Raw genomic sequence first — 22,744 nt, forward strand, 5'->3', positions numbered from 1 at the left:
GGTTCGGGATGTGGAACGAAAAAAAACATTTAAAGGATCTTTAACATTGCCATTTCCGCGATATACACACATAAACTCAGATTAGTTTTTAAAAGACATGATATCCTGTAATTAGGTACTCAGGTGTTTAAGATTGTACACAATTACATTTTGATAAATGGTAGAATCTAAATGTCACAAGGATTTATTTGTTTTCAGTGAAGCATTCATCCTTAAGATTTACAACAGACATGTAGGCCAATCAGATAATGCTGTTTTAGATATCTGTTGTTGTCTAAAACCCACACAGGTTGCTATGACTCTTACCAAGTAAACTTGTGACTATATTATTAACGAGATGCAGTTTGTGTAGCTGGCTCTAGTGGTGTTGCCAAAGAAAGGTCACATAAAATCCTGAAATAACTTTTTAGATGAAACAGCGCTTCATTTATGAAAACCCCAATGTATGATTGAGTTGCAGCAGGGTTCGTGAAAATGTATACAGTGTAACATATTACTTGTACTCTGTATGCATTTGGCAGTTCTGTGTTTGTGAAAGAGGGAGAAAATGTATATACTCGGCATTCATCCCCTCTATGTGAGTGTGTGTGTGTGTGTGTGTGTGTGAGAGAGAGAATGAAGAGTACTCTCCTATGTGAGCTGAATCACAATCACAACATCTCTAATCCAATATCCCATAACTCAAATTTACTGACATTACTCACCATTTGTCAGATCTTGGCCAACTGAGCATATCATATCTCCTCCCAACGCCCGCCTCATCTCAAAGTGACATATTATTCAAACTCAAATGCAGTTGTACTATAGTGAAAACATACGAATAAGACACAAGGCACGCACAATGTAATGATCTTTTCTTTTAATGTAGACACACACAAGTAAGGCATGATGATGGGGAAAACAAATCAGGACAGGGCACTTAAAACAGTTCATATGGTTCAAATGACTTTGCTAATAACATTTGTATTGAAGTATATGCACCCTTAAGAGAGAACGTGGCCTGGTGTCGTGCAGAATCTAGTCCAAGGGCAGCTACTTTCAGGAGGGATAACCCTTCAGTCGTAATAAAATATCACAATATAATATACTGTATCTACAGCATATTATCAGTCAACATAATCATAGCTTTCTTCCAAAACTGAGGCTAACACACTGCACTCAGTGTGACGACCCATATTGTAGCCATTGCAGTGAAGTTTTCCATTGAAATAAAGTACTTTTTAATGTGTGCGTACGGCTACCAGACCAAGGAAAAATTACGAGAGCGCGGATAGTGGCTCTAAAGCCTACTGTACGTCAAACTTCAGATTGTCTCACCATACCATACCAACACTGTGAAAAAAGGTTAATTCCATACAGCAATCTGAATACATTGCAAACATGGAGACACTGTGCAATATAAATTCTTGCTATCTGACCCTGTAGCAAAACATAAATGTGTAAGTATTGAAGAGCTGTATGAACATGGTATACATATAACCAGATGATTAGGAATAATGAGGCTGTTGATATATAAGTGTGCTGATATATTTCAACCATTTGTTTTCTCTTAGCAGGAGTTGATACAAACACAAACATCTGTAAACACACAGAAAAAGGATACTGTCATGTATTGACATGCAAACCACTGTCCTCTCTCATCTTACTCTCACTCTCACACATGCACACGCACACACACACACACACGCACACACACACACACACGCTAATTCTGTCCATACTGCATCATTTGTAAACAAACACAATCCATCTACATTTTAAATCTCATTCTAACCCCAACAGCCCCCCCCCCCCCCCCCACACACACACAATCTTTATTTTATTTTTACTGTTTCATCTTCATTCTTATTGCTCAATTATTGTGCATTACAAATTCTTTTCCTTCTCATCAAAATAACATTTATAAAGGAACTAGCCAAGATACTTAAGAGTGTTGAGTGATGTCTGGGGGAGAGGATTTGGATAACAAATAATATATTGGTTCACTCTATCTCTCATGTCATCGTTTCTTGGATCCTTTCCTTACCAAAAAAGTCAAACATCTTTTGGTATTTGTTTTTGAACAAGCCACACATTAGTTCCAGTGCCTTTCTGTTGTTCCAACATAAAGTAGAAATTAAACAATAAAGCGCATTAATACTGTCCATCTCCTGCTCCGTCGACTTAAAACAAATACCTACAAACGTGTTATCTGCCTCCGACAAGCCATTATCAGAACAGTTACCATGATAATGAAAAGCAAACTGCTTTCAGACACTCTTATTTAAGAGTGTTTGGTATTTTCGAATGTCACATCTCCACAGTTATAGGGCATATGAGTGTAGTCCTTTGATCGATTAAAAAAAAAAAAAAAAACACTTGACTTTGTTCTCTTTTTCTCATGATTGCCTGCTGTGTTTTGTAAGGAACCACCTCCTGCTGGGCAGGTTCTTCGTGAGACCAGTCACCATCAGATTTGTGACTCACAGTACTTCCATCCGTCCAACGAAGCCAATCTTTTTCATGTGTTGTTTTTGCTCCTCTCAAATGTGTCAAATGTCTTTCTTCAATACAAAGCAAAAAAAAAGTTCTTTTTTTTTGTATTGCAACAGTCCTCCAGTTCTCTCACAAGTATTTTCTGAGAATGCATAGCAGCAAGGATCTTCTCCTCATTTAGTTGGACACTGTTGTCATTTCTGTCTTGTGTTTGTTTGTTTGTTTGTTTGTTTGTTTGTTTGTTTGTGTGTTTGTTTTGCATCTGGGTTTTTGCGGTGGGCGGAGGTGTGGGTGGGTGGGGTGTGTGTATGTCCATCCACCTATCTAGAGCCCCCGCCTCAGCGCCAGGACTTGACTAGGTGACGGTGCTCGCTGTGAGCATGGGCGTGGGAGCAGTGGTGGCACGCACTTTCTTTTTCTTTCCTCCTCCTGTTCCTCCTCCTCCTCCTCCTCCTCCTCCTCCTCCTCCTCCTCCACCACCTCCTCCTCCACCTCCTCCTGTTCCTTTACTGCCACGGTTCTTGCCGCCCCCTTTATCGCGGTTCCTCTGGCCATCTGGTTTGTCTTTTTTGTTCCCCTTGCCTCCTCCTGTAGGAAGAGAAGAGAAGAGAAGCGAAGAGAAGAGAAAAGAGAAGAGAAGAGAAGAGAAGAAGAGAAGGGTAGAGAAGAGAAGAGAATGGTAGAGAAGAGAAGAGAAGAGAAGAGAAAAGAGAAGGGTAGAGAAGAGAACAGAACAGAAGAGAAGAGGAGAAGAGAAGAGAAGAGAAGAGAAGAGAAGAGAAGAGAAGAGAAGAGAAGGGTAGAGAAGAGAAGAGAATGGTAGAGAAGAGAAGAGAAGAGAAGAGACAAGAGAAGGGTAGAGAAGAGAACAGAACAGAAGAGAAGAGGAGAAGAGAAGAGAAGAGAAGAGAAGAGAAGAGAAGAGAAGAGAGGAGAAATATATAATCAGATTCTATGGACATGTGTTGAGAGCACAGACTGTATAGATGGCTCTGATTGGCCAGTGCCCTGTGGGAATTGATGGGACAGGTTGAAGACTAGCTAGTGCCACTCACTGATGTGTGGGACCTGAGCAATGCACTGGCATTCTACTGTAAAGAAGAAACTCTGGCCCACGGTTCTCCTGTGTTTATGCTGTCATTTGCACCTAATTACCTTTCCCCTCTTTTCATTTTCTCTCTATCCCCCTCTTTTCCTACTTCTCTCTGTCCTTCCCTCCCTCCCTCTCTCTCTCTCTCTCTCTCTCTCTCTCTCTCTCTCTCTCTCTCTCTGTTGGACTGCATCTATAAATGCCCCTGAGGCAGAGCAGAGCAGGGCGGGTGCGTTGACAGTTACACACACAGCAGCCGTCTCCACACCCGTATAACTACAATGCCTATAATTAATACTCGAGCCCTTGTGAAGACTGAGACTCTTGGCTAGAGATGCCTTAACACTCCCCGCACCCGCAGATGACAGAGCATAATGGCCTTTGTAAACTCAGGCGCCGGCCGAGGTGAAAGCAACGGGCCCTGGCTGCCTCTCTCCTCCCGTGCTCTCTAGGTTTCCACTTAGTCTAAGCTGGGCCTGTCACTTACTTTAAGTGTGCAACCACTGTGTTCACACAAACCGCCCTTAATGTGGGCAGTGTTTGGTTGGGGATAAGAACTTAATCCGGCACAAGAGAGGAAGGAGTGAGTGGAGAAGGAAATGTTGCAGCGACTGGTGGCTCTCCGATCATGTCCACAGCTCTTCAGAAGACCTGTTAATGTTATATTATTTATGTCACACCTTATACATCTTTATATACACAATGTGTGCATGAGGGTCAGACTACGCTAAATCACCTGGGAAAGCACTTACCTGTAGTAGCACACAAAAATGCTGAGCTGGTACAGCTGAGTGTAACGCAGACTGTGTGGTCTGTCCTGAGCTATCCTATTTTGAGGCCAGCGGCTACCAGCGAGCGCTAAATGACATGCTGTTAGAAACTGTAAAATAGACATTTAGAGAGAGATAAACGGATTCCTATAAAAAGAGTCACTTACAGCACTAGACTGAGAGAGGGAGAGAGAGAGAGGGAGAGAAGGAGAGAGGGAGAGAGATGATGGAAGACATGCAGCTACAGAAGGAGATAAGAGAGTAAACAAACACAAAGAGAACAGTGGAGACAGCCAGACACACTGAGGCGAAATAAAGGGGCTGATGGTACGAGAGAGGGATGTGGATACAGCAAGAGAAAGAGAAAGAGAAGGAGAGAGAGAGAGAGAGAGAGAATTCAGAATTGGTAGAAAATAGAAAGTGGGAGAGTGGTGAGACAGAAACAGAGAGTAAGTGAAAGTGTGAGTGAAGGGGAAAAGCCTAAGTGCTGGAAATCAAAACGGTCGTTTCCAAACTCCCTTGTCAGTACGGGGGGGGAGGGGGGGGGGGGGAGAGGGGCTACGTGGCTCCCGCTACTGACTGATGGCTGTTATGAACTGGTGTGTTGCGAGTTTCGGCGTTCCCTGGATACAGAATCAACACTCGTACGGGACTGGAGAACGTTTGCTGCGTGTTTGATGACAAGAGTCTTACGGTGGCGGCGGCAGCTACCTCCCTGCTCCAGACACACTCTCTCCTCTCCTCCACTCCTTCCCTATGCTCTCCTTTCTCCTCCACTCCCCTGAGCTCTCCTCTCGTCTCCTCACCTCTCTCTCCCTCTTCTCTTTTCTTCTCCTCTACTCCTCTCCTCTGACCTTATCTCTGCACCTGAACGTTTGTGTGCACAGACCTGCTACCTTTGTGTCTATTTTCTGACAACCAACTTCCTCAATGTCCTGCATAGGAATTTGGCGAAGAATAATAATAAGTGCTTGTTTCACATTTCTTGTGTACTTGAAATGATATTTTATTACATTTCAGTAAACAAACAAAGCACGCAAAAAAAAAAGATCTCTCTGGCAGAACACTTTTTTTTTTAATCAGTGCTATTTTAACAGACCTCGTTTTTTGAACAAAAATAGACTCCTGGAAAAAAAATTGGAATCAATTACCATTCTTTGCGTTTATTGAACAATGACAAATGCCAGGATCTCCCATGGTGAGCTGGAGTGGTTGGCCCAGCGTCAGGCTAGCCAGCAGACGCATACAGTAACATGCAACATGACCACACTACGATGGAGGTGCACTCAGCATCATGTGGCACACTGAGACAGAGTTTATTTAAAAACGTCTCTCCGTAACTACCCTCTAAAGAGCAATAAAAATAAACTTTACAATTTTCTATTTTTAAAGGCCTGTTTGTTTATGGTTTTGCTCGACGTGTTTAATTTTCGAGCGTGTTTCAATTTTCGGACCACGTTTTCCCTTAAACTTTAACATGAGTGGATTGTGCTGTGCACAAGTGAGAGTTAAAAAAAAACAAAAAACTCAGCACTCAGCACTCAGCACTCACAAAGCCTGGTTGTCTCCGAGCTCTCGGCGTGGCTGCATCACTTTAGGCTGTTTTAACACACCGCTTAAGGGGGGGCTGAGGAGGCTCCACTAATTTATGACAGCAATGATTGCAGCCGCACTCACTCCAAGGCAAACACTGGTGCCTGACAAAGGCAATCATGCATTTAGCAAATTCTGTTTTCGTGCAAAACCCATCCATTACTTGACAGGAAGGAAAAAAGGAGTTCGGGCCAAATCGACACAAAGCGTGAGATCCGCAGATCACTAAATCACCGCTGTTATACAAGCGCTGCCCCTTGTGATTTTTACAGCAGCTCCCTCGGCCAATTCTTGCAGATGTATTCACAGCCTAGCTAATTTAGCGCTCGGCATGCATTTACGCACATGACAAAAGGGGAGGCGTAGGTCAAGACACCCATCACCTATGAGTTAATTCGCAAGAGAAGTACATTTATTCCTGGGAGTCCAGGCAACCGAGCGTAGCTCTTTCTCACATTCCCAAATCTGGATGAGGATCACAAGTCATGGCTAATGGCTAACATACACTACAACACCAGCGCACAAATCTCCTGATTCAAAGACCTCACTCACCCCAGGGTCTCCCAGTCCAGCAGGTTGGGGGTGTGCATATGTGTGTGTTGGATGGGGGGGGGGGGGGGCGTTCTCTCACGTCATGGCCTGTCAGATTGGCCTAAGAATCCCCACCTCCCACCCCCCCCATCACCCATGTTCTCTACCTTCCCAGCAACCGGTCGCTAAGTTTAGATGTCTGGCAGGCAGGCATAGCACTTTAATGGGGCAGTTTATAATATTTCACCGTTAATTATTCTTCTGAACCTACGCTTGCAAATTCTTTCCACGACGGGGGTGTCATGCAGTGTAAATTAGCTTCTCATTTCTCACATCCTGTTCGGGCATTCGCCCCACACTCCTCTCCTGCACCCCTTCGCCTCTCCTGATATCACTTTACACAAAGGCATAGAGAGGGGTTTCCCCTCAAGCTAAAACATGGCTTTTAATCTTCCCAGCATGTCAATTAGTTATCCTATTTGGATTATTCACGCTCAGAGTTTACTGAAAAGAACAACAACCTTCAAAACACCTCACTGTTTTCACACCTCACTTGTTTTGACATGAAGTTTGTTATCTACCTTCTCTTTAGCAGTTTATGTTTCTTTATTTCAATGCTAATCTGTTTGTATTTTTACGCTAACTCAAGTCAAGTATACTTTCAGGAACTGGCACTGGATAGTCATAAAAGAACATGGCGATAGAATGAAACCTCGTCTTTATGGAACAGAATGTCATAATCAGGTAAATTGAGTAGATTTGGCACTTGAATTCACTAATAATTAAGGAATTGAATACTATACACCAACAGTATAAGGGGTATGCAGTGGTGTAGTGTAGCCTAGTTAGCTGTAGTGGGTATACTGTGATGTAGTAGTTAGCTGTAGTGGGTATACTGTGATCCACACCAAATGTTACATATGTATCCTTGTCTATCTTAAGTGGGTATACTGAGATGGGGATGCTTTTTAAGTGGGTATATTGTGTAGTCCTATAGCATCATGCAGACTACACCACTGTGGGGGTATGAATCCAAATGAATGGATACAGCCATAGCCTCCTTTTGGCCTTAATGAGTTGGACACTCTAAGCACAAGCAAGGCCCTCGGCCCTCTGTTCAGTTTTCAAAGGCCCTTTTATTACTTAGGCAGAAAATTTAAAAAGACTGTGAAAACAAGCTGACCAAATAAAAAGCTCTCTGATTTGGTGTTTTGCGTGTAACCTGAGTAAAAAAGATTTGAGGCTAGATTCATTGTTTAATAAATACCTGTTCTGGACAATGTTTATGGCCAATCAGTAACAAACTGCGTGACTAACAAGACCGTTAAATTTCTCTAGTGCACAACAAGGCTACACAACTGACCACGCCGGTCCTCTACACAGCGTTAAATTTCTCTAGCGCACAACAAGGCTACACAACTGACCACGCCGGTCCACTACACAGCGTTAAATTTCTCTAGCGCACAACAAGGCTACACAACTGACCACGCCGGTCCTCTACACAGCGTTAAATTTCTCTAGTGCACAACAAGGCTACACAACTGACCATGCCGGTCCTTCTACACGCCGTTAAATTTCTCTAGCGCACAACAAGGCTACACAACTGACCACGCCGGCCCTCTACACGCTGTGAAAACAGCCTTTGCTCAGATGTTCAGTTTGCACTGGAGACGTCTAAGCCCTTATCGATGATTGCCCTCTTCAGCTGTCAAGCCAAGTCTCACTTGACCTCCACTTCATCATCACAGCGCCTTCATGCCAAATTGACTCAAGCCTCGTGTCCGAGTGAGTTAAAAAAAACAAGCGCGTTCCAGGGGAGTGTGCTCCAGTGCTGAGAAGCTTACATTCCATCCCAGCCTCTGTTTGTCTAGACTGATATGATATGTGTGCACTTGATGATGTGCTGTTGTTCATGATCGGGAGAAAACCTCATGTTCTTCTGCGGTTTACACAACTGAGTGTTTCTCCACTCAGATAGACAAGGCTGTACGGAAAGGCCTGTAACAATTAAGGGAGCCCCTTGTACTCTCAACTTGGAATATGCAGGTTTATATTCCATATTATCTAAAACTCTTTCCCCTCCAATCAAAATTGGGTCAAAATGACTCCTTGACACAATGACACAAATGTGTGTTTGAGATAAGATTAGTTAATTAATTATATTTATAAAGTGCCCTCCATAAGTATTTGAACACATGTTAAAGTCGACTAAAAAGAGGAATATAAAATCATCTTTTGGAAATTGATCTTAAAGGGATATTCCGCCATTTTTGGAAATACGCTCATTTTCCACCTCCCCTCGAGCAAAACAATCGATATTTACCTTGTTCCCGTTCATCCAGCCATTCTGTGAGTCTGGCGATACAACTTTTAGCTTCAGCCTAGCATAGATCACTGAATCGGATTAGACCATTAGCTTCTCGCCTGCTAGCTTCATGTTTAAAAGTGACTAATATTTCTGGTAATTTTCCCATTTAAAACGTGTCTCCTCTCAAGTTAGAAAGTGCAATAAGACCAACTGAAAATGAAACCTGCCGTTTTTCTAGGCTGATTTGACATGGAACTACACTCTCATCTGGCGTAATAATCAAGGCAACTTGCAAACGTACCATAGGCGCAGTGATATCGTACGCAGCATCTGAAAATAGTCCCCATAGACATCAAGCAGTAGTAGTGCCAGTAGCTGCAAGTTGCCTTGATTATTGAGTTGCCAGACTCACAGAATGGCTGGATGAACGGGAACAAGGTAAATATCCATTGTTTTGCTCGAGGGAAGGTGGAAAATGAGCGTATTTCCACAAATGGCGGAATATCCCTTTAATGCCTTAAATAAAAAAATGAGGAAATATCCAACCTTTAAGGTCATCAATTTTCTTTGTGAATGAATAATGTGTCATAAATAAATACATAATTTTATATTCCTCTTTTTAGCCAACATCGACTTTTATTGGACATTCTGTAAATAGAGTCGTCCGAATCGTCAGAAGGTGGCGATAATGCACATACTGTACCTTGCTTGCCACATAACAAGAAGAAGCCATAATACATTGGTTAGCTAACTCAGTGGCATTAATCAGTGTCAGCTGTACTGTTGTTTGTGTTAACAAAACTCTGTTGGGAGAGTTAAGTAGTTAACACAAATGTTTTATATAAACAAATAATAACCCCCCCCTCTCATGGCCACTTAATGTGTCCTTGCTGTCTGCCTCTGCAATTCACACTCAACAGTCTTGAGCCCAGCGGTTCAGTTTCCACTCACCTCCTCTCCCAGAACACGGGATCTTCTTGGGCACGGTGCACCTCTGGCTCTCGGTGACCGGAGGGGGGCAGGTGGAGGGAGGTGGGGCCCGAGAGGCCGTGGCAGGGCTGGGGGGCTGCGCTGGCTGCGTGGGCAGCACCGGCTCTCGGACACGCGTCTGGGTGCCCTTCTTGAAGCCACATGTCTTGTTCTTCTTCATGCATGGGCCCCAGGAACTCCACTCACCCAGCTCACATTGCACTATGGGAGAGAGAGAGAGAGAGAGAGAGAGAGAGAGAGAGAGAGAGAGAGAGAGAGAGAGAGAGAGAGAGAGAGAGAGAGAGAGAGAGAGAGAGAGAGAGAGGGGAAGATGTGGAGAGAGGTCGGGAGACATGATTGATAGGAATGGTAAACCACAGCAGTCGCTGATGGCGAAAAATTGTGTGCGCACACACACACACACACACACACACACACACACACACACACACACACACACACATCCTCTCTCTCTCTCTCATACACACACACACACACACACATACACACACATACTGTACACACAGGCACAAACAGAGGCACGCCAGAGGCAGACTCCTGGACTTGCACAACCAGAGTGTTTTATTGGAGCACGTATCCGTACCACTTAGAATCTGACAGGGATTAAAAGCCCAAATTGAGACGGTTGATATCTGACATCCCTCGCATTCACCCTGCGGACCACACTGCAACCAAGGGAATGGGCCGGCCGTGATTATGCTTGGATCCGCATTTACCCAAACTTATGACATGCTGTCAGACTGCAGCCCTGTCTCCATCTGGGCTGGGAGCCTCTCGGTTGCAGGCAGACACTCGGTACTGGCTATTTTTTCCTTTTCATTCTTTAACTTGTTTTTCTTTTCTTTTTTCGCTTTCTTTTAACTTATTCCCTCTGTGTTTTAAGAACAGGGAAACAGGGAAGTGGAGGGTGGGGGGTGGGGGGGGGGGTGATGGTCTGGGGGGGAACTTGACATATCTTAAAAAACAATCATGCACGCAGAGAGAGAGAGACAGAGAGATAAAAAGAGAGAGAGGGAGACAGAGAGAGAGAGAGAGAAAGAGAGAGAGAAAGAGAGTGAGAGAGAGTGAGAAAGATGTCAATGATAAGGAACGTTTGGATCAGGCGGCTCACTGAAGGTTTGAGATGAGAAAGCGGGCCGGGCTGCTCCAAGACACGCCAGCAGCGGCGTATCATTTCTCACCGGCCTGGCCCGACTGGGGGGGTGGGTTAGAGGGGGGGGGCACTGGGTGGGGGTGTTCTCCCCACGCCGTAATGCTATTAGGCAGTGTATTTGCTTTCTTATGACAGAACAGTTTTCAAAGGAAATCAATAATAGCCCCCCTTATCAGCCAACGGGCCTGCGTCCAGACCTCAACTCTCCAACGCACACTAGTGATTGAGAAACAGCAAAGGAGTGGGAGAGCGGAGACAGAGGAGAGGATCGTCTTTCATGTCTTTTATGGCTGGTAATTGATATCCCCTGATAAGACCAATTTGCTCATTTTGGGGGTAATGATGACCTTCTGGTCAAAGACAAGGCAACACAAGATCCACATGCAGCAATTGAACTCAGTTTCAGGCTTTTGCAGGTTAAAAGGACACATGTGTGCACAAGTGTTACCTGACCAACACGTGCGTGATAATATGCATCTGGTCCACATATGAATGTACTTACATCATAAAGTGTAGATAAATTAGCGCATGAATCAGATAACAATTCATTCATTTAGCCAAAGTTTTTCTAACCAAAGTAACTTATACAACAGACATATGTTTTCATCAGTATGTGTGGTTGCCAAATCAATAAAAAAAAATCATTTTGACGTGATTACGTTTGTGATTATTTTATGTATATAATACAACAACATAAGAATGTCTCAAGGCATTCTTGAACGGCCAACATAAACTAGATCCCCCAAACTTAAGTCTATTTTGATAGCCAATGAAAACAGACTCTCCTGATTCTGAAGGTCGAAAGGTCACTCACCCGCACCTGCGCCCGCACACTCCATAGTGCCATTGACCGTGCTGTGGCCCTCCGGGCAGCTGGCGTAGCAGCGGCCTCTGTGAGAATATAAGCCCTCCTTACACTTTGTGCAAAACGTCCGACTGAAGCACTCCTCACAGTTCTCTATTTTACATTCTGTGGAGAAGAGAGAGAACAGACACACAAAAAAAAGCAAAGGGATCATCAGAGGAAAATCTATGACCATCATCATGATGGAAAAGGTGAAGTTTCACACAACCCGGTACACCCCCCCCCCCACCCATACACCCCCGTTAATGTGGACGCCTGGGTTGACCCTGATCGCTCTGTGCCATTTCACAGATCTGGGGGGTCAGACCCGTACAGTAACAGGCCTGTAAACACACCTGTTAAGATCACACTCTTTTTATGACTTCAAATAAGGCAGCAGCGAACCACGCTGGTGAACTCGTCTATTCAGGGGGGGTGGGGTGGGGGGGGTTCTGTCTTTTTTCACCTTCTGGACGTGTTATCAGTAAAGTCTGAACCGTTTTCACCCCAGCAAATATCCTGGGATTTCTCCCGGAGAGTTATTTCCTCTGAATGGCGTCATGTTGGGGATTTATTAGTGGCAGATTGGAATAATCGAGGGGGAGAGGGTACATTTAGGATACATCATGAATAACATTTACAATCTCTTAAAAGCATTTGCTCACCGCCACCCACCACCACCACCACCCACCACCCACCTCCTCCTCCACCACCCCTTTACTTTTTCTTTTCCTTCTCTACAGTACTTCAACCCCAGCCGCCAGCTCACCAGGGCTGAACAAGTCCAGTGGCTTCAACGTTGCCCATCAGACTAAACTCCTGCACACCTCCCCTTCACCATTACCACTCCTCACTGCTCCAGTCTAACAAACAAAACTGCTTTAAATTGTTGGGGTGCAATTATGGGGGTGCCGGGGGGACGAGGGCCAAACACCTACTGAGAGACTACCTGAATCTATCAGCTCCCTCCCTCTCTTGATCCTTTCTGATTATCCTCATTATCTTACGTCTGCACAGAAAACAGCAGCACAGCGGGCCAGCATCTCATTCCTATCTTTCCACTGGCACTTACGCAAGCCAAGTGGAGTCACGTCTCCCGGGAGAGATAGCTTGTATCTACACATATGGAACAGTAGAGAGCTAACGTCTGCACTGCTGACGTAGGGGGTGAGTGTGCATCAGCCGATACATTTCAGGGCAGAATACACAAAAGAACATTTCCAAGACTCTGGAGCACGACACATGAAACAGCATGTTCTTAAACTACATCAAAGGCCCTGGTTGAAGGACTATAGTCTTTCGGGTGACCTGTGTCATACCATTGGGAACGCATGCAGTGTACTGTAACATATAAGGCAAGCACGTCCAGTTCTCTGGTCACTTGCCAGAGAAGGAGAAGGGCCCCCCCCTCCTCATTTTTTTCTTTCCTTTTCTTCTTCTCCCCCCCCCCCCCCCTTTAATCGTAACCTCTGCTCTCAATTACTACTTTTAACTCTTGACAACTAAATTTGACATCAGTAATGTTTGGAGCGAATACTTTTGCACTGAACCGTTTATAAATGTTCCCCTAATGCAAGACAAATGTTGCTAACAAGACATCTTGGGGATTTGGAGACAAACGAAATTGATTGAATAATCACAGCGCGTGAACCGCGGCCGTGCAGGGCAGAAAGGTTGAAAGGGGAACGCTAGCGCAACGCTCGGCCTCCTCTGCATCCCCGGCAAAGGAACAGTTTGCATCCTCCATCGCTAATCTTTAAAGAAAACTTTCGACGGTTTTCAACTGTTTGCACGAGTGAGAAAGAACACCGCGGTCTTTGCAATGTGATTCCGCTTGACGAGCGGACAGCGTTAGCATTCTCTCACAGCGCTGACAGTTTTCTAGACGGAGCTGGCTCCTGAAGATGTGACACCGATATCACAACGGCCTGCCAATAAAATGGTACCAGACAGTTAAACAGAACGGCAACAAATGCTGTCAAGCACCTCACACCACAGCAGGTTTAGTCACACAGGAGACCACAGGCAGAGAAACTCCCATCCCAAAAACTTCAAAACAATTCAAACAGTTACTAAAAAACCTTGGGTGCTTTCGTACACTAACCTATTGAGCAAATTGAAAAGGATCATTTACACTGGCGGAGGGGGAAACACCATTACCAAAGCTTGGCTTGCCATGTTTGCTCTGCAAAGAAAGAAATCCCTTGTTGAGTCCACAAAATGAAGTACTTCAATCCTCCCTCCATCTCTGTTTTGTGTTTTACCTGTTATGAGATCCCATAAAAAGGCAAGTATCACGCAAACATCTGAGAGATATTAATGCGATCCAGCAATGGATAAAAAAGGATGGTATTTTCTTCTTATAACAAAATATAATGGTTCCAAGCTGCTGTGCAGGCTAATTGGCTATCAAAAAAGTTCCAGTTTCTCAAACAGGGGAATATTTCAATGGGCAGTTCCGCGGTTTTAAAGCATTGGCCTCCAAATTCCAAATTCTGACAAAGTCAGTCTCTGGTGGCGGATCGATTGAAGTGTTTTGTACTGTCGGAAATCATATTATTTTGACTTCATTCATTGAGTTGAAAATACTTTCTGAGATGTACACATTTGCTTTTCATATTTCAGAACTATACTTCCATGTGTTCCTAATTAAGAGAAAATTGTTCTTAATAGAAAAAGAACATGATAACATTTTTTTTAAGACCACATATTGCTGACATCTGGTAACAGAGGTGAAAACTTTCCCTCAAACTGGAATGCCTTCGTCATTCGCAAGCCAAAATAATAACGTAGACATCCTAACAGAAAGACAAACAGCAGTATTTTACCACTGTTTTGCTTTGGACTTTTTTTTTCTCAAAGCCTGTTTTTCACCCACAACTAAGAGAAAACAGATCACAGTCCTGACTGCTGGCTCACACACAGAACAGGATCCTAGTGGGCAATGCCACCATGTACATCTGTGTCTGTGTGTGTCTGTGTGTGTGTGTCTGTGTGTGTGTTTTTGAGAGAGCGCTCTAGTCTACACTTGAATAAGGGATATACAGTATATAATGTGTGGGTGTGTGGGTGTGTTTGAGAGAGCAATCTACATTTGTGTGAGGAATATACATACAGTATACTGTATGTATGTGTGTGCGTGTGTGTGTGCGTGTGTGCGTGTGTGCGTGTGTGTGTGTGTGTTTTAGAGAGTGATATACACTTGTGCGAGGAGTATGCAGTATATGTATCTCGTATGTATAGTGTGAGGGCACTCACAAGCACACTTAGTCTGGAATATAAATACACTGTATGTATTAGTGTGTGTGTGTGTGTGTGTGTGTGTGTGTGTGTGTGTGTGTGTGTGGCACTCACGAGCACACTTGTTCATGTCCGGCTGTCGAATGCCGAAGTAGCCGACGGGGCAGGAGGCCAGGCACACGCCCGTCTGGCGGATGTCGTTGCGCTCCAGGAGGAAGAAGAGGCGGGGGCGGCATTTCAGACAGCCGTTGTCCTTGGAGCAGTTCTCACAGCCATTGGAGCAAGATGGCGGTGGCACTTCAGTGCTTACTAGGGACAGGAGAAGACAGATGGGGTGAAGGGGGGAGAGAGAGAAAGAAGTCTTGCTGAACAATCACAGACTCAAAAAGTCCTATAGGCTTCCAATCAGATTTCAATCAGATTTTGGAACCGATCCTATAGGATATTGATAATTCTATAGGATTCCAATTTCGTTTTTGGATTTTTTTTGTGGACACTCGGTTCCAAAATCTGATTGAAATCCTAAAGGAATTTTTGATAAGGGAACATACATACAACACTGTACATACTGTATAAACTGCCACAGTAGTTTCATAATCAACGTTGATTACAAAATATAACACTCTGTGGAGGCCTTCCAGGCATTGTGTTTACACTAACAATTCACCATTTGGCATTTTTCGACACAAGCCAACCCTCCATCCCGTTTTCATGGTGGATTCTTTTTTGTTGTTGTTGAGGGAAGACTTAACATTTGTTGCACATTTCACACCAAACGGCGCACGCCAAACATCTTTGTTTTGAATGCTTTCTCTTTGTTTACTTGAACGACGCTGTCCGAGATCCTGAACAGATTTTAAGGCTGTGTTCTGCGGCGTGACGTTCTACACGGGCCTACCTCAGATCAGTGACTGACATCACAGTGTGCCTGGGCAGAACGGAAGCCAGCAACATGACTATGAAAAGACTCGATACAGATTTTTTTCACTTCTCTACAGAAAGAACCGGAAGCAGTTTGTAGTATTCACCCATTTAAACATTTACATGTACCATATGAACTCCCACCTCGTTTCTGACCTGTGGCAATTCACCTTGGGAGTTTAAAAAATATATATAGCTCTGACAAAAAAAAAGCAATAACAACATCAACATGAAAACTCGCAGCCAAAGCACAAACGCAAAAAGCATGCCTCCAAAAAGTGTGTCAAAGAGCACTTCCTGTTTCCAGGCCCACGAGCGGAGCCATCGGAGCTGATTTAGTGGGCCGGTTGCCCTATCAGCTCAATATTTACACACCAGCGGCGACAATCCATCTAACGCGCTGTCTCGGCGAGAGAGATAAATCCGCTGGTAACGATCCTCGAGACACACTCGAAGAAAGCAAGAGATAGTGAGGGAACTACGACGGCACTAAAAATGTGAGCCATGGCAACCTACCAGCACCTGCGTGCAGACTGCCTTATCGATGCTAATAATCAGGGAGATCAGTACGTAGCTTCTCACCTGGGGGGCGAGGCAAGGAGTGGGGGGAATGCTCAGCTCAGGTGAGACCAGATGCCACTCGTTCAGGGTGGGGCACGGAGGTTGTTTATGACCTGGCTGGTAATTCAGTTGGCCCCATGTGTTTTTCGAAGGGGGGGGGGGGGGGTTGCTGCTGTTCTGCCTATTGTAGCCTAATCAGGAAGCTTCCAGTGTGTGTGTGTTGTTTGTTGACGGATGGAAAATCACACACCTATAAGACCTGTCAGGCCTGGGATGTTAAAAAAAAATCCTGTTCTGATTTATATGTTTACTTCACATGTAAGTGATTATCTCCCATACAGCGTTTGGCAACACAAGCCAGGCTTGCTTAGCCACACCTTAGGTTTTTATATTGCTTGTTGGCCACACAGACATTGACAGGAGCTTCAGTAAAAGTGTCAATGATGTTATGAGCTCACATCATAAAAAAATGTGTATCATTCTCTGAGAGTTATTCTGTGTCTGAGTAATATTACATACTGCAGCAGACTTACACTACTATTTAAATAGAGACGGGCAACTTTTCTAGTAGGGATCCCATTGCCGACTTCACTCCAGTGAAGGAGATTTAGTGGTGTATGCCTACAGTGTTACTATCCCCCATTGACTGATTTAGCAGTCAAAATGGGATCAACCCGTAGGGTGGGGGGTCCTTTCAACAAGGAAAGGTGATGATTGGGAATGTCCGGAAAAAAAAGGACCAGTTCACATCAGGCAATGAAAATCCCAATGATTTTCACCTCCACCCCATGAAAAGACGCCCCCCCCCTCCCAATCCACTCACATACATCATGGATTCCCAGGGACTTCTGCACTCATGGATGCGATGACTGCTACATTCCACAGTCCTCCCTCAGAGCCTCCAGATATGCTAAAAATCTCGCTTCAGCAGAAACAACAGAAAAAAAAAAAAAACGGAACTAGCATTTGGGGGGCCGTTAGACCACAGGGCTGAGAGAGACCACCAGAGAGTCGCCACATGTTGCCCTACGACGCGGATGGGACCGAACGAAAACAATGACATGGTGTGGCAGAAATCAGCGACACGGAAGCGGCGCTGCACTGACGCCTAACCCTCGCTGTCACATCGTTGTTCCCGGTGGTGATGGGGGACACTCAGTACCTCACTCCCACCCCAACACCCCCACCTCGACCCCCACCACCCCACCCCATCCCCCCCCCCAAAAGTCCAAATTTCCGCAGGAAGCCTCGCGCCTCCCAAGAAGCAGCGGAGCATTAATCAAAAGCATAAATCTGACCCCATCTCAGCTGTTGCTCAAGCATGAGCGTGTTAATATACGAGTGGAGGGGGGGGCGAGATGAACTGCAGTCTGCTGCCCCAGAATGAAAACAGTGCTCTGGCCCTGGGGAGGCTCAGTCCGGCCGAGTCATATTTTCAACAGTGGAGGCGAGCCAAAAAAACAAAGTCTGGCAACGTGCGGTGCGCGCTCTTCACGAGCCAGGATTCAGCTTTCCTTTTCTGTGGGTTGGTTTGGGCTGTGCGTGAAGTGGCTGATATAAGCTTACGGTGCGCTCAGGTTACAGGTTAAGTGCCCTTATTCTCAAATATGTCAGCTCACATGAAAACACAAGCCTGGTAACACACACACAGACAGGTTTAGGGTGGTAATGACGGGGGAAACTTTATCAGGAATTACTCTCTGAACACACTAAAAAACTTTAATGTCTGGTTATAAATGACAGTTTAGTTTTTGTCTGAAGGTTCCGGGTGGCATTGTTGAGCAATGTGTCGCACCTGCGTATTATGCTATGCACTGATTCTTTAGGAGTGGAGCAAAGCAGGCAGCCATTCTAAAATGTTTTCAGGTAAACTAACATACAATAGTTATAGTGAGTTAATAGTAAACGCATAAGAATGAATTGAACACAATTCAACACAATGCAACTCAATATGGACAGGATGATTTCCAAATGACAAAGCAGTTGTACAGTTGTGTCCCCACTGTTTGTCAACTCCATCAGGCATTCATTAAATTGTAATGCAACCCGGCAATATTGAGGGCAGCTGTCATTCTGAAGGATCTCTTGCCACATTTCACAACTACAGAATGCATCATTTATGTCTCTCTACATTCATATATCCTAAATATATGCATGCAGTTTAATTTGTCATAACAATATTTCTTTACATTTTGTTTTGTCCTATTCTTAAGAATCAATGTATGGGAAAATTACTTAACACCCATCTTACCACCAACAGGGCTAAATCAAGAGACAAGAGATAAGTCAAGAGACACTAGATGCTGAACCTATTTCTCCATATTTCTTTTCCTCTGGATGAGAGAGATTACGCTTGTCACTGCTCGCTATGATGTTCAGGCCCATGCTCGGTCAAACAGCACATTTCGGTCGGACAGTCAGGCAACTATGATGTAAGACAAATGTTTGACCTTTTAAGAAAGTGTGTTGCAATCTCAATCGAAATTCACCATGAATAATCAGAAAATTTTAAACAGTTTAAAAGGCGAATAGATATAAACAAGCCCTTAAGTTGAGAAATGAATCTGTTTCTCTTGGACGCACTGACACCCACTCGACAGTTAAACACGGAGAGGGCAGCATTCCCAGATTCATTAACAGTGCTGTTGCCCAGAAAAAATGTGATATATTATTGAGCGCTTCACACGCTACAAATCGTAACCGGCGGTTTGGTTTTTCTAAGTTACAGTATGTTAACATTCTATACAATCAAATGAGAGCTAGTACACACTGAGTGGCAAATTGTGGTAGACAACCCACACATACTGTAGCACTCCACAGTGAAATCTCCATACAGTGTCTATCGCTCTCTCCTGCAAGTGGCTCCTGATACCAGACTTTAACTTTAGAGGGTGCTGTTGTATTCGTTTCACCAGCTGGACATATCTGACTGACAGACAGACAGACAGACAGACGGACCAAGGCAGGCACCCATGGCCTCTGGCCTTCTAACAAAACCCCATCAACACTCAAAATTACATTCAGATTACAAATCGCAGAAAACCCATGTACCACAGAGTTATGTCCTGAACTTAGTTGAAAATGTACTGGCATTTTGATGGATGCTCCACAGAGTGAGGCCTTGTAATTGTTGGTCTCCAGCTTTGAATCTTACTGAATTGGCGCGCCTAATTTGTAAACACTAGAAAAGAGTAAACAAGTGCTTTGCGATAATTCGCTCGGCTAACAGCCATAGCCCAGGTGAAGCTGTGAGTCGTCAGCCTGTAAATGAAATCTTGTGTGTGTGTGTGTGTGTGTGTGTGTGCGCGTGTGTGTGTGAGGAAGACGCTATGACGTTCAACAGCGCAAACCTTTCATGCGCAGGTCGTGCGTGGAGCGCTTGCCCTTGACGTTAAACGGAGCATAATGTCTGACGCATAGTCTTTCCGCCTGTGTGTGTGTGTGTGTGTGTGCGCGTGTGTGGAACAGCGTCGACGCCGCCGCTGGATCGAATGGCATTCGGACGTGAAGTCAGCGGCAGGTTAGGGAGGAGCTGGGCTCGCGGCTTTTGTTTAGGCTGCCTGATGGTGCTGCGTGATGGAAGGCAGCGCGGCACGGCGCGGAGCTGCGAGGTGTCAGGTACGCTCGGCAGACAGAACTCTCTGGGTGAGCCCCGGGTGGGAGTTACGCGTTTGCCAAACACTAACTACGCGCCGGGACATTCATAAGAACCATGCTCATGTCAAACGGTTAAAAAAAAGGCTTTGACATCGAACCTGATTGATATTAATATGAGACACTGAGACAACAAAGATCTGATATCTAAAACGTGTGTTTTTCAACATGTCAAACATCTGCAGCGGCACACAAACTACTGTAGTATTGTTACGCCAGCTATTACTAGAGTAAGTCCTATACAAAACATATAATAATCATGCAATGATTACATTACTGACAGACAACCAAGCAGGCAAACAGGAAAAGAACGCGGAGATATTCGAGGCACAGACTTGTAGGACAGACAGAAAGGTAGAGGAGGCTTAAAGACAGATGACTAGAGAGACAAGGCAGAGAAAAAACAGGCTGACAGCCAGACAGACAGCGAGTAGGTTAGCAGACATTCGTGTCTAACGTGTGAGAATGTCTGTGTCTCTAGGTGTTTCAGCGTGAGTGTGTGTGTGTGTGTGTGTATGTGTGTGTGCGCGCATGTGTGTGACAGGCGAGACTTACTGCGTCTCTGCCTCCTCCCCTTGCCAGGCTTGAGGCTTCCGTCGTTGCCGTGCCCAAAGGACGTGCTGAGGATGACCACCGCCAGGGCCAGCAGTCCTGGCTGCATAGTCTCTGCCGGCCGGCCGAGGGGGGGGTGTGCTCTCCCCCCGCTCCCGCAGGTGCCTCCCCTCACTTCCACCCAGCCTCTGCTGGGGCTGGAGATGGCGCTGGGACCCGGTGCTACAACCAGGCGCTCAGGGCAGGCGGACAGCCCCCCTGGACCACCGGTCAGGTCGAAGAGCCGGATCGGAGAGAAGCGGTCAAGTCGGCTAGCGGCGGGCTTCCCTTCTCTACAGCCGCTGGCACCTGTGGCTGCCCGCGACGCAGGGAGAGGCTGGCGAGGCTACTCTTGCAGCGGACGAGGATGAGGAGGAGGAGGAGAGTCGCGACGAGGAAGATGGTGCTGGTGCTGGTGGCGGCTGCAGCGGCGGTGCTGGTGGTGCTGTGAGTCCAAACGCGCCCGGGGCACGACCCATAGCACACATCAGGGGTCAGCTCGGGTCGAGACGCGGCGGAGACGCAGCGTCAGTCGGGACGGGACGCCAGGCACAACGGGAGGAAGGGCAGACGAGGGAGAGGGAGAGGGAGAGGGAGAGGAGAGGAGACACGCCGGCGACTACTGTAGTCAGGACAGACAAAAAGAGAGAGACAGAGAAGGAGGGAGAGAGAGATGGAGAGAGAGAGAGAGAGAGAGGGAGACAGAGCCAGGCCCTTCAACCCATGTAGAGGGGCCGTAGCAGCCGCAGAGGTGGTGGTGCGTCGAGCAAAACAGCCGGCCCGGGGAGCATACACACCAGGCTTGTGTGTGTGTGTGTGTGTGAGTGAGAGCCTCAGCCCAGGAGCATGTGTCTTATTAGAGATATCGAAAGGAGGAGGAGGAGGAGGAGGAGGAGGCGGAGGAGAAAGAGGAGGAGGAGGAGGAGGACGGAGGGGTGGGGGGAGGGAGGGAGGGCTAAAAAAAGAGAGATGGAGTACGGCTCAGGACTCCTACGCGTGACAACGCATCTGTCAGTGCCAAGACCTGCTGAGGAGAGAGAGAGGGGAAGGGGGGAGAGAGAGAGGGAAGGAGGGAGAGAGGGGGGGGGGAGGAGGGAGGGTCGGGAGAGAGAGAGAGAGAGAGAGAGAGAGAGAGAGAGAGAAGGGGGAGAGAGTTAAAGGTGGATGAGTGAGTGGGCAGAGATGAGGTAAAAAAAAAACAAGAGAGGACAGGAGTTCTAAAGCCAAATGGGAGAGCCATTTTTACGTTATCATCCACAGTTTAGAAGTAGAACAACAAAGGTTCGCCTGAAGACTTACTGCCCTCACTCTAGACAGAGATAAAACACCCAGTGGTTCGTTTTGAATCCCAACCGTGCAGTAGACAGCAGGAGCGTAACTGTTTCTGCATCTCCAGATCGTTGCTGTTAGTTTTTGGACAACGCCACAAAACTATTTACCACTCTGCTTCGTTTGTTTGTTGGGTATTTGTGTTTGTTTGTTTGTGTTTGTTTTTCCCTACATTAGGCAGTGCCCTTCTGCTCCACATAGTAAATGTGGACTAAGTGTGACTGATTCTGTTTGGACAGCCTGACTTGGAAGTAGCCACTAGCTGTGGGCACAGAGATTGTTTTCATTGATTTGAACCAACAAGCTAGTTCAACACGTCAGCCACAAAACTGAGCAGCACTTCTTTTGTACTTTGCCTTTTTGGAGCTAGCTCCTTGCAAGAGATGAATGCATTAGGTGACAGATTTGTACCACACTTCCTACACACACAGACACACACACACACACACACACACACACACACACACACACACACAGAGAGACACACACACACACACACACACACACACGCACACATACACACATCCTCTCTCCCTCTCTCTCATACACACACACACACACACACACACACACACACACACACTCCTCTCACTCCTTTTCCCTCAACAATAGAGGCTAAAATAGGAAAAGACATGAGCCTTGACTTTTTCCTGGGTTGCAACTTCACAGACATCATGATCAAGGCTGATTCAAC

At 45.7% G+C, this 22,744-nt stretch overlaps 1 protein-coding gene across 1 annotated transcript; it reads right to left on the reverse strand.

Annotated features, from left to right (window-relative positions):
* Positions 1 to 844: 844 nt before the first annotated feature.
* rspo1 (R-spondin 1) lies at positions 845 to 21,526 on the reverse strand. The gene is made up of 5 exons (XM_062539329.1): positions 20,686 to 21,526; positions 15,109 to 15,303; positions 11,725 to 11,880; positions 9,719 to 9,958; positions 845 to 3,063 (listed from the first exon to the last, which is right to left on the reverse strand). Exons 1-5 carry the CDS (start codon positions 20,789 to 20,791, stop codon positions 2,831 to 2,833), a joined length of 930 nt encoding a protein of 309 aa, XP_062395313.1. The 5' UTR covers positions 20,792 to 21,526; the 3' UTR covers positions 845 to 2,830.
* Between the last annotated feature and the right edge of the window lie 1,218 nt (positions 21,527 to 22,744).

This window comes from Sardina pilchardus, chromosome 6 (genome assembly GCF_963854185.1).
Source record: "Sardina pilchardus chromosome 6, fSarPil1.1, whole genome shotgun sequence".
In the NCBI taxonomy this organism is placed as follows: Eukaryota; Metazoa; Chordata; class Actinopteri; order Clupeiformes; family Clupeidae; genus Sardina; species Sardina pilchardus.